Raw genomic sequence first — 12,641 nt, forward strand, 5'->3', positions numbered from 1 at the left:
AGGTCCCTCCAAGCCCTGCGCCTTTGCTATGTAACTTTATTTTTTGGTACCTTTCCTTAGTTATCCAAACCCCCCGAACCCCTCCAGCACAGACGCCCTCTCCGGTAGGAGCAGCAGCTGTGCAGAGGCGCCGCGACGGCCGTCCGGGACCACGTGACGCGGGTGGGTGTGTTCTTCTTCCCTGGATGCACTGCGGCGTTTTAACCAACTTTCTAAGATGGCGGCCGTGCATCTGAGGATCGGCGATTTGGTTTGGTGAGATTTTTGTGCTTATTCGTTTAGTTTCAGCTGCATGACGTCTGCTGAGGGTGATTTAAACGGAGTCGCTTGCGCGGTGCCCTTGCTTACTTGCTTGAGCAAATGGCAGGTATTTCTTTGCAGAAATGATCTTGAAAATAGTGATTACAGCCAGCACAGAAACAGCGTTTCGTAAAAAAAACAGCAATCCGTATATTATTTTTTTTTAGCCGCAGTCTAGAACAAACAGTTCAGTTTTACTACATGTAGCACAACATTTCATATATACACCTTTATTAGTCTTGTGGCAACGTTATTTCCAGATGTTATCGCTTCCTCGTTGCTGAAAACATTTTATCCTGCTCCTTTATTGAACCCGAGCGGGAGGAACTTACTTTTCAGTCGTATTTCCTAAACTTTAACGTAAACGGAGACTTGATGTACATTCGACGATGTGACTTCACGTTTTTAACAATCGTGTACCCCTCTCTTCATTTTCACACTGTCAAATATAGGCGATTTCCCATGTATTGCACTTTGTTTACATATCACCATTTAATTAATTTTACAGTACATTGCAGCACACAGGCAGTCGTTGTTACTACATTAGTACAGTTCTCTCTGTTACCTAATGTTTCGGCCATAGTATGAACTAGTAAGGCTCAGACCGTCTGTGGTACTACATTTCAAACCATTGCATAATTGAAGTATCGAGAAGGAAACCATCGGTTGTGTTGCGTTAGTTGAAATCTTTCTTCTTTTTCAGGGGGAAGCTGGGACGGTATCCACCTTGGCCAGGAAAAGTAAATTCATTTCAAATCCGTGTTCTCTCCAAAGTTGCCGATCTTTCATTTTTTCATTACATTTTAAGTAGTGCACCAGTTCATGATGGGTCAGGAGTTGTTTTAAAGATGTTACAGTTGGTAACATTCCTAAATTGTGAACTATTTTTAGTGAAATAATGGGGAGGGTTTTTTAACATCCGTCATAACATGTTTAAAAGATGGGAGGGGGGGAATTCTAGTTAGGTTTTGTAAATTTTGCAGTTTTCCTGAAAGTGTGATGGATGATTGTGCTTATCTTTTCCCTGTCGGTGAGCCTTCTGTCAGGGTCTTCCTGTAAGTTTAATTCCCATTTTAACACCGTTCTGTGTTTTCTTTTTAGATAGTAAGTCCACCGAAAGACTTGAAGAAACCGAGAGGAAAAAAATGTTTCTTTGTGAAGTTTTTTGGCACTGAAGACCAGTAAGGAGTTCCACCCCCCCCCCACCATGTTTTAAAAAGTTACAAACGGTTGGCGATGGTTCTCTCGCGGCAGCTTTCTCAAAACGGCGATGCCTGTGTTTCTTTTCCAGTGCTTGGATAAAGGTCGAGCAGCTGAAGCCTTACCACCCCCACAAGGAAGAAATGATCAAGATCAACAAAGGCAAGCGTTTCCAACAAGCTGTGGATGCAGTGGAGGAGTTCCTCAAGAAAGCAAAAGGAAAGGAACAGGTAACGGCTTTGGATCGACTGAACCTGATGCACACACTGCGGTGCCATTTCTACATCTTAAAGGGAAGTCGGCCTTAATTTTTTCCAGTTTGCAAAAAAATCAGAATCTTATTCCTGTGCCGTTGTAGTGAAACAAAATCAGTTAAATCCTTGAGCTACAGTATAATGAGTGAACATTTTGAAATGTGCCTTTATTGCGTCGTTTAGAATAACTTTAATGTTTCCGTTAATTCTCAAGATTTCATTTAATTACTCCGTTATTGATGGGTCGTGGTGTTGGGGAAATAAGGCTGTTTCGGTGAGTTTCGGTGCCACTTTTGCTTGCGGTAACCTGTTTGTCTTTGCTCCCTATTTAGGCATCCCACAATTCCAGTAATTCAGAAGAAAGACACAAATCAAACGCCGCAGACGTAAAAGGCAGAAAAAATGCTGCAAAAATGGTGAAATTGCCACTTGATGATGATGAAGACCTTGGTTTGCGCCGACGAGGCCGCCCTCCAAAAGAAGACAAGGTTAGAGACGGCAAAGGGCACCTTGTACAAATACTTATTTAAGCTATTCCAGTTCTGTTCCTACTGATCACAAGAATAGTCCCTGGAAAGTATGTGGAATTGTGCTGTCCAACACTGTGCTGAAGCCAGCTTTGTTTGTTTGGTTTTAAGCTTGCGCAACAAAGTATTAAAAAGATGATGGCTACAGAGTCACTGAACCGGTTCTGTGAGCATTTCTCCAAAGGGGATTTGAGATCTTCATCTCTAAGGGGTGGTTGATGGCTGGATATAAACATATCTGTGTCATAAAGTGCAGCCAGAAAATCCCAAATGTGAGCTAATTGTTAAAATTGTTACAATGAAACATCAGTGAAATTACTTGTAATCGTTTGTTTATTCTCTTGGACAAGATATCAGCATTCATTGTGGTTTAAAATATAATAAAATGGCTGAAAGTTTTTGTACGTCACAACAATGTAAAATGCTGTTAAGAAATTGTGAGTATTTTGTGAAGCAGCTTGTATAAATTACATTTTAAAATACACTTTAGATTATTTTAAGTATTTGGCTTTTAAGTACTTTTTTAATGAATACTTATGTGATTTAATCAGAGTGCCTAAGTAGAACTTTGTAGAATGCAGCTTGCTCACACCTGCTACAGAGTTCAGTCAGACTTAAGTTTAAAATTCATGCTTTCTTTGTCTTTGTGGCACCTCACGGTGATTTGGTATATGGGTAGTTAACATGTTCTTGGATATTTGCAAATATTCATGCACCATAACCTAAATGAGACCTTAATTAGAGTTGGGAATAAAATGCATCCATAGAAGATAAGAATGAGATGCCCTACACTTAGAGAACTTAAATTTTGAGTGTTTATATAATCGCAGCTGCATGACATTGGTCAAGTGTGAGTCCAATGTTCACTGCACAATCGCTGCACTTGGAAACGTGATGTGCTTTGGAATTTTATATCCAGTGTTTTGTATGTTTAAGGTCATGGCATATTTAACACATTTACACTTTAGTTTTAATGTTATACTGAAACATATTTATGACTTATGTCAATCGGTGGCTACTTGTAGTTGGTAGTCCTATTACATTTGTACCTCTCCTGTAGTCGGTATGATGTTTACAGTTAAGGCCAATTAAATGAAGATAACATATTTCTACATTTAACAGTGTATGACATTACACATTGTCACCTCAAAAAATCCCTTGATTTGGAGTTACCTGTTTTTATTCCTTTTTTTTTTGTCTTCTAGGTCTTTGTTTATCAGCACCTGATCAAGCTGGAATGTGATTGCAATCTAATAATGTAAATGTTTTTTTTAGGATTTAACAGATCCTGAACCTTCCTCTGTACAGCGATTGGTGGCTGGAACAGTTTCTGCATTTAAGTGGGAGAGTAATGTACGTTTATTTATGAGGTGTTATCCAACTGGTCGTGTCTTATGCATGTCTGTTGATAAAAGATATTTGCTTGAAATGCATTGTCCCCCAACAATATTTGTACAGCAAAGACAAAACTTATTTTGCTTTGCAAACAAGCAATTCGTTTTTGTGATCATGAGATATGTGTATATTACTCATCGTTCACATTTGTTTTACTTTTGGGTAATGGTTATGCTATTTTTATAGCTGTGGTTATTTATTTTGTTCAAAATGACCTGTGTGCAAATCACTTTAGTAGCTTTGCTGTATTACCACTTATCAGTCCAACAAGTCTGTTTAGAATAAAACTTTTGATAAAACTTTCTTCTTTTGTAGCAAGTAAAGGATGACCCTCACTTCCATCACTTTCTGCTCAGCCAGTCAGAGAAGGTAAGCAGGGGGCAGGCTGGGCAGTGGGTGCTGTCTGGACGTGGAGTTTACGTGCACAGGAAATTGTGGAGCTCGTCTATGGTTTCCTGTCTGGAATTAACAGGTCTTTATTTGTTGAAATTAATAGGATTGAAAATATGGGTTTGAATAACGTTTCTTTTCTGTGTTATTTGTATCAAAAGTAAAACATACTAGAGTTGTTCTGTTGCATATTAACACCGTTTTGGTTTTATTAGAATGGAAATGGCTAGCACTGCATAGCATTGCACATTATTTTGATGGGCTTGTTTTGTGTGGAAGTTAGTGTGTAGTGGCAGTGCTTGGTGGTCTCACATTGTGATTTCTTTATGTACAGCCGGCTTCTTCATTGGAACCCATCAGCAAGAGGCTGAAGGTTATTGAGGAGGTAAGACAGTCTACGTTTTGCAAATTGCTAGCAAACTGAGATTCATTTGCATTATTAATGCATCTCTTTTATGTATTTGTATGCAATCAAATCTGTAGAGTTTTATTTTTTATACATATATCAAATGTTATACATTTTGTTAGGCTTGTTGGGTCACAGTTTGGTGTTGATTTTTAATAAACAATCCACTAGTATACATTTATTTATCACTGTACCCTACAAAATTGTTTCTGTAATCCCAGCTAGTATTTAACAATGTCTGATTTGTTTTCATAGGTCTGATAACCCTACCTTGTGCTGTACAATCTGGAAATTTGCCAGCAAAGTCTATTCTGAGTTGTTTCTTTTCCAACATTGTGCTTTATTCTTTTTTTTAATTGTGGTATGCATAGGGTTTTCTTAGATTACATCCTCTGTGAAGTACATGCCTTTCTTTTTAAATAGGACACTGGATCTACATCTATTCAAGCAGCTGATAGTACAGCAGTCAATGGCATTATCACCCCTACAGACAAAAGGTACACTTTCTTTCACTCTACTGAATCTGGGTTAAATTAAAGGCATTTTTTAAATCTCTTAAATATGGGTTTAATTACCTTGGATTACTGTTGCTGTCAATTCTGGAAATGTAATAAGGTCACACACAATTACTGTCCATTGACAAACGTATATGAACTTTTTTAAATGTATTGCATAGTAGGATAGGTGCCCGATTTAATAAGGACATGCATTAACATTTTTTCTTATTTTAATGTATCAATAGGATAGGATTTCTTGGCCTTGGATTGATGGGGAGTGGAATAGTTTCAAACCTCTTAAAGATGGGTCACATTGTCACAGTCTGGAACCGCACAGCAGAAAAGGTAAAATAGTTTTGTTGTAGCTACTTTTTTAGACTTCAGTGAATGTCAGGGGGAAAATTGCTGTTTAATTTAAATGGAAAATTGCTTGCGTGGGTCGTAAGGGTATCCGAAAATTGTGTAAGATGTCACTTTTACATTTTTTTAAGAATATGCTGTGCGATAGTCACTTCTTTAAGCCATATATTTGAGTTTTGGTTACACCTTTTAGCAGTTGTGCTGCACTCTTAAAATACTTCACCAATAGGTCATAAAAGGACCTACTTAAAGCTTTGTAGGTGCTGTGCATAAATTCCTGGTATGACATGTATGCAAAAGGTGTAATGACTCATTTCATCAAGTAACCTTCCTTTTTTGATTAATAGTGTGCAAAAGTAGCCCAAATCACATACATCCTCACTGAGGGTATACTAGTTTAATGTTTAAACAAGTATCCCTTTTTGTTGTGACTTTGTACAAAACACAGCCTGTATGTTCTTGCTTTTCTCACAATTTATAGATCATCATTTAAGCGAAAAAGGTTTTACAGTTTACAGGTGCCTTCCAAGAACCAAGACTGTAAAGCTGACTAGAGTAATGTCGTTTCTTGAATCACTTGAAAAAAATAAATGATCTTTGCTTGGTCTCAAGATTATTGGTGGGTTTTGTTGAGGATATGTATTTGTGAGTTTATCAAATTGAGCCATTAATAGTTAACTCAAATGTTTTCTTCAAAGTACTTTTGAATAAGTAACCTCGCTTCCTTTCAGTGTGACTTGTTTATCCAAGAAGGAGCCAGACTAGGGCGAACTCCAGCAGAGGTTGTGTCTATGTGTGATGTCACTTTTTCCTGCGTTTCAGACCCAAAGGCTGCCAAGGACGTAAGTGGTTTACCCTACGTTCAGTAGTAAAATAGAATTGTTGCCGTGGGTAACAGTAAGCAATAGTTATCAATGGTTAACAATAAGCAATCTTTTATATACTGAGCATGAAAAGAGTCCTACCACTTCTAAATTAAATTTTATGCAGAAATGGACTGTTTTGGATGCATGTGAACAGACACTTTGTTGAACAGATGTTTCTTATGATGATTAAATGTTTATTAGTACCAAGTCTACTTATTTGTACTGTGCATGGTAACACACAAAGAAGGTTCTACAGCTGAAACATTGTATCTTCTCTTTTCAGCATGGGATAAACCTTCACTTGTTCCTTTAAACCCTTTATAATAGTATGCAGTTGCAGTTTTGGGGGGAAAATCTCATGCATTAGGGTTTTAAGCGCTTGAGTACTAAGAGCTTAGTAAGACAGAAAAAACTGCAGGGTTTCCTTGCAGTTGAATCATTGTGTTACATATAAATACTGTCACTTTGTTGTGTGCTGCTGAATTTCCTCCATGAAAAAGACTGCCTCAATACCAAAGGACATGATGCCTTGGTTCATATAGAAAAGAGCAAATAGCAATGTGTTGAAGCACAGAGCTCTTCCTTGGGCATTGTGGATAGCCTTCAACTTCTCAATCCTGCATAATCAAATTCCGTCATATAATGTCTTGTTTGGTATAATAGTTGAGTAACGGTAAGGCGGCTAGTTAGCTGGTCCGTTTGTAAAGTAATCCAGCTGTAAGACAGCATGAGGGCTGGCTGGGGAGGGTGAAGGGTACTGCCTGGCTGGAGCTCTGTCCTGTGGGAAGCCCTGAGGCGGTGTATCTGTGGTGCATGTCTTGCACCAAGTTGGGAATGCTGTCTTGAGATATGCCTCTTCCCTAAAAGTATTAAAAATAGTTTATGTTCAGGATATCTAAAAATGCTATTCTTGTTTATGGTAGAATTCAGTAAATTTGGGTTCTTTGCCGCCCTCTTGTCAGAAGGATTCTAAAAGAGGCATTTGTTCAGTGAATATCATTCCTTACATCACTTACCTGCTTGTTTCTTCAGCTTGTGCTTGGCCCCAGTGGTGTACTGCAGGGAATTAGACCAGGGAAATGTTACGTTGAAATGTCCACTGTAGATCCAGAGACAGTCGCAGAATTATCACAGGTAAGCACTTTTCAAAGTTTTCTAAGAACATTTGAACACTCCATTATTTCAGATTTGTAAATGAAGAGAAAAGACATGGCTTATTACTTGGTATTGTTTCATTGCAGTGGAAAGCTAGGCGTATTCAATCGTGATCCTGAAGGTTTTGCTTATACGTTTGTTTGAAGCAGCAAGGGTTATTTCTCACTGCAGTCTATGTGCACGTCTTTTGTTAAACACGACTGACTGTCATGATAGCATGTTAAGATTTTCGTTTTTTCCAAATAAAAGTAATAAAGATGTTCTCTGCCCTGAATGGGTGCCTCACTGCTCGGGGGGTTTCACTCCAGCCTGCCATGCTCTTTTGTGGATAGTGTATTGTATTTTTAGTGCATGTGTGTGTTGAACAAGATTCTCTTTAACGAATGCAGGGGTTCCCAGTCCTGTTGAGATTTACACCTGCTATTTTTTTCCTTACAGTTGTGGTCTTGGCTTAAACCCCTTACGCCTCATAAGGGTTAAATTAATTGGGTGCTCAGGCAAAACGACCTGCAGGCGTTTGGGTGCACAAGGACCTATTGCAAGGTTTGCCAGCCCCGGTCCTGGAGAGTCCCCGCTCCAGCAAGGCTGTATAGAAAGCCGTTAAATCATCGGTTTCTAACGCCCTGGAACTTCTTGTCCACAATCAGTCAAACCAGAGTTGTGTTCCATTTAATAATTTAGTGTTCATGTGGAACAAAACTTAACATATCCTTCAGCCTTTCATTGAAACAGTAATGCTTAAGCAACTGTTCCTACTCTCCACATAATGTGATTGATGGCCTGTCAGAAGAACTTTTGCAGTTGTTGAATTTGAAACCTGGCAGTTTTATTCACTCGTTTTAACTCGCTGTTGTTCTTTAAGGTGATCACTTCCAGAGGGGGCCGCTTCTTGGAGGCTCCGGTGTCTGGGAGCCAGCAGCTGTCCAATGATGGGATGCTCGTGATTTTAGCTGCTGGAGACCGAACGCTCTATGAAGACTGTAGCAGCTGTTTCCAAGCTATGGGAAAGACGTCTTTTTTCTTAGGTATCTAAAGAAAGCAAATGTGCTTTAAAGCAGCTGTTGGCATCCTTAGTAAAATAGTCATTATGGGAAGATAGTGGTTCTGGCAGTTCAGATCGGTCAAGTTCATTTGTGTTAATTAAAAATCTCCCGTTGTTTGTTCCACTCTGTAGGTGAGGTGGGTAATGCTGCAAAAATGATGCTGATCCTTAATATGGTGCAGGGGAGCTTCATGGCGACGATTGCCGAGGGGCTGACGTTGGCACAAGTCACCGGCCAATCACAGCAGACCTTCTTAGATATTTTGTGTCAAGGACAGATGGCAAGTTCTTTCCTGGACCAGAAATGCCAAAGTGAGCATTTGATTGATAACTGCTTAATCAAGTTTTAATATGCTTTTTTATGCGCTTTTGTGAACTTGTTAAAATCGAGTACAAATTGGCTTACCTGATTGCAGAATCATTAACGTTGGTGTTCCGGTGTAGGCTTCACGCATCATCTTGACTCTTATCTTTAAAAATTGCAATTCTTTTTAATTTTTTTACGGCAGCATTGTCATCTTAAATATCCATATGATGTTACATACAAAGGTAACAGTCTGTTTTCTGTATTATATGTGTCCTAAAGCTGGTAAAATATTGGACTGTTAAATTTTGAGGCCTTTTGTGCCTACCCTTTGCCTTAATGTTGTATGAGTGTGCCGATTGTTCTCAGTTCCGTTGTTATAAGTTTCCCTCGTGTCATTTTCAGATGTGTTGCAGGGTAACTTCAAGCCTGATTATTATCTGAAACATATTCAGAAGGACCTCAGGTTAGCCATCGCAATGGGCGATTCTGTCAATCATCCAACTCCAATGGCGGCAGCAGCCAATGAGGTGAGATGAAGCCTGAGCGCTGAGCTGGGGTTTCACAAGGCTGAAGGATATTACACAAAATACTGTAGGGTGTGTGATCTTTAATCTCTTTCGTGCCCCAGACATAAACATGATACATTTTATTAACCAAAATTTCATTTTTCCTGTTAGAGTAGCTCACATTTGTAAACGAGCCAGTATTGTTTTTTTAATTTTCATAAATTGTTATACAGCGCTTTTTGAGGTAATTATCCTTACTATTGTCAGTCAGGTTGGGGGAGTGGGATGCTAATTAACTTTGTTTTTGTTCCATATATTAAATGCTGTCACTGTCACTTTCCTTCCTTTTGGCAAAATGTGAAGCTCTGTGAAATCAGAATATAAAGGAGGTGAATTAAAAACATTTAATTTGAAGTCTTAATCCCAGCATTGCTAGTAGATTTCATCAGATAGAAGATGCACAAGGTTTTAAATTAACAATTTAAGTGAAACCTTAGGGCGAAAAGTATGAGTCATTTGTACATATATGAAACAATTTAAAGGGTCAAAATATTTTCATTACATGCTTTGAGATTTGCAAGAACAATTTACTGAAATCATCGTACATTAAGAGAAAACCCAAGTCTTTGTACTGAAAGTGTTTAATTTGTTTTTATCCTTAATTTAAATTGAACTCTTTAATATTTGGATGTTTTAATTTCAGTGCCATTTACCCGCCTTTAAATTATTTACTTGGTAAAACTATGTAAAAATCAAGTTTTGAAAATATGCAGACTAGTCGAAACGTTTTCAAACATCTGCATGCCTTGCCACAGTTGTTGTAAACTGTGGATATGGATCACTATCTTAAATGCAGTTCTGTGTTTTAAGTACTTTGTATGTGTGTATATATATCAAATCTTTTCCTTTCTCTTTCATCTGTGAGAGGTATTTTTTGTCTTGACAGGTCTATAAAAGAGCAAAAGCACTGGACCAGTCAGACAATGACATGTCTGCAGTCTACAGAGCCTACATTCACTAAATCCTACAGAAGTAATTTAAACTCTGGACCACACTCTTTGATTTTTCCATTTCCTTTTTTTAAGTAATGTTCTTCTGCCAACCTGGAAAAAGTGATTTTCCCCTGGTGTGAGAGTGGAGCATTGGTTAAGTAGCCAAACCTGAGTATTGCACTGACTGTGATAGAGCAGCACGTCTGGAGCTCAGAATGAGGTTGGTCAACTCTGCTGATCGCTGAGTTTGACCTCGGTCACGTTTATGAATGGGAAAGTAATGCAGTGTGTAATGTATCAGTTAAACTTTACCCTTTGAAGAAAATTTGTTTTCAGGGGATCTAACCTTTTTAGGTTTCATTGGTGATACATTCACATTATTTCTTTTAAAGTATTTGCAGTTTTATTTAATTTTCAGTGTAACAATTACCTATCAATGTCTGGAATGGGAAGATATATATTTATGTAATTCTGTTAATATTATGATAAGGCTGGAGAAGCACCAAGAAAATGCCACTGCAATGCCTTAATGTTGTAACCCCAATATAATAGATGTATTTATTTATTTAAGACTCTTAAAACTGAAAATGTAAATGCAAAAGCAAAGTGACAGGTCTCACATTTAGGATATTTAAATGCCTTAAAATGCATTACCTACGTCTGTTAGAATGAGACCTTTACTGGGATCAGCCATTAAATTGACTGTTAATATTTAGCATAACCCAAATAGGTCTATGGGATATCTTAAAAAAATGTGAATTGTAACTGTAAGAAAATTTATCTCTGTAAACATTCGTTTCTTATAAACTTTACCTTGTCGTGTCCACTTTAGTGTTAAATTCACCACAACGGGCGAAAAAACCTGCGTTAAGATAGCTCGCCCTTTTCATTACAACACTTCACAAGTAGTTATACGTGTAATAAGTTGTCATTTTTAATTATGGATTGCTGTAGGTTTTTTGAGGGCCAATATTCATGTGCATATGCAAGCCTTCCTTTTGCCTTAATGCTTAATGAATCTGAGTGACTAACGTATAGACCACTTAAGGGTCTTTTGAAAATTCAGTTAACTTTAGGCAACACTAAGGCAGTGGGTGACTTAGAATAATAAAACTGCATTACTTTGAGGTAGAAAATAAAAACTACAGTTTTTATCCAAAATAAATATTTGGATATATTTTAAATGCCTCATGTCCTGGCCAAAAAGTATCACTTTGTTGGTTTACAGCTTCTTTCACTTTAGTAAATATTTACAATAAAAAGCTGTACATTTAAATAGTTTTTCAAACCATGAGCAACCTATGCATACTGCCACAAGTTATTCGTTTTTTTAATTGCTTTTGTTTTGGCACATCTGAAACACAAAATAATCCTAGTTTTGCATATTTTAAAGAACATGTTCTACCACCAAATACAGAGTTGAGGTTATTTGCTTATTTACCAAAATAGGATTTAATTGTTAGTCTGAGTGGTGGTGCTTATCTAAGTTTATGGCCATCCCTTTTATGTTCATAATTTAATCCTTTTAACAAGTGTAAATAGTCTGTCTTGAGTTTAAAGGATACATACAATTACATTGGGGGGTATAAAAAGAATTTAATTACAAGAAATGGCTCTGAACTCCTAAATCATGTGTTGTCTTAATTACTGTAGATGGTCCGTTGAGTGTTGACCATTTAAATGTTTCTTTCCTCTTATGTTATAATTGATTTCTTAATATGTGACAATGAACAGCTTGTTGAAGAAATATCCAATAATGGATAACTGATTTACTAATAAATCTTTTTTGTAAAGAAGGTTTTGCCGTTTTAAGATGTTCATTTGGTATGTAAGTGAAATGTGAATTTTTTGTGCAGTTAACAAGCTTCTCACAAATAAAGAAACTTAAGTCTTGGGTGTAATGTGGTTTTATTTTTTCCTAATATTTCCTCATGTTAAAAATATTATTGTTCCCTTGAAGGAAGCTTCAACGGTTCCTAGGTTTTTTTTAAAAAACGTTTTTCAATTTTTTTACAATACAGTTGTAAAAACAAGATAAAGCAATGTTAGATTATAAAGGAACAAGTAAAGGTTTATTCCATGCTGAAAAGAGAAGAATGGAACGTTTGGGCTGTGGAGTCTTCTTCGTGTGTGAGGGTTAGAGAATATTGGATAATTGTGTAGTATTTAGTAGTTGTCCTAATCATAGGAAAGAAAATCAGGCTATGATCAGTAATTAGCCTTTTATTCCAAAAGTGGCTAAGTGTCTTGACGTTAGTGAAGCTCTTGTTTTCAACTTTTATAATTTCTGTAGACCGATTCTTAACTTTTTTTTTTACTTTCAAAGAGCCTTAAGAATTAAATTTGCCGTCTGAGGGATGGGTAATATGAAAACCAAATACTGCAACAAAAATCTCCAAGGTGCTTAAACAAGTATAAAGCGACAAACTAAACGTTGAAGGCTG

General features: G+C 37.3%; 1 protein-coding gene across 1 annotated transcript; it reads left to right on the forward strand.

The window, feature by feature from the left end:
• The first annotated feature begins 161 nt into the window (after positions 1-161).
• On the forward strand, positions 162-12,098 carry glyr1 (glyoxylate reductase 1 homolog (Arabidopsis)). The gene is made up of 16 exons (XM_015359782.2): positions 162-255; positions 1,004-1,040; positions 1,402-1,481; positions 1,592-1,730; positions 2,087-2,242; positions 3,557-3,634; positions 3,992-4,045; positions 4,401-4,451; positions 4,896-4,969; positions 5,215-5,314; positions 6,061-6,171; positions 7,228-7,329; positions 8,213-8,375; positions 8,525-8,704; positions 9,102-9,226; positions 10,152-12,098. The coding sequence occupies exons 1-16, from the start codon at positions 218-220 to the stop codon at positions 10,224-10,226; spliced, it is 1,563 nt and encodes a 520-aa protein (XP_015215268.1). The 5' UTR covers positions 162-217; the 3' UTR covers positions 10,227-12,098.
• Positions 12,099-12,641: the final 543 nt, after the last annotated feature.

Source organism: Lepisosteus oculatus, chromosome 19, assembly GCF_040954835.1.
Source record: "Lepisosteus oculatus isolate fLepOcu1 chromosome 19, fLepOcu1.hap2, whole genome shotgun sequence".
Taxonomy (NCBI): Eukaryota; Metazoa; Chordata; class Actinopteri; order Semionotiformes; family Lepisosteidae; genus Lepisosteus; species Lepisosteus oculatus.

Bases quoted from the DNA above. Each gene is read 5' to 3' on its own strand.
- glyr1 (XM_015359782.2), top strand. From the start codon at position 218: ATGGCGGCCGTGCATCTGAGGATCGGCGATTTGGTTTG. The intron at 1,731-2,086 runs GTAACGGCTTTG...CTCCCTATTTAG, and splicing joins AAGCAAAAGGAAAGGAACAG to GCATCCCACAATTCCAGTAA. The intron at 2,243-3,556 runs GTTAGAGACGGC...TGTTTTTTTTAG, and splicing joins GCCCTCCAAAAGAAGACAAG to GATTTAACAGATCCTGAACC.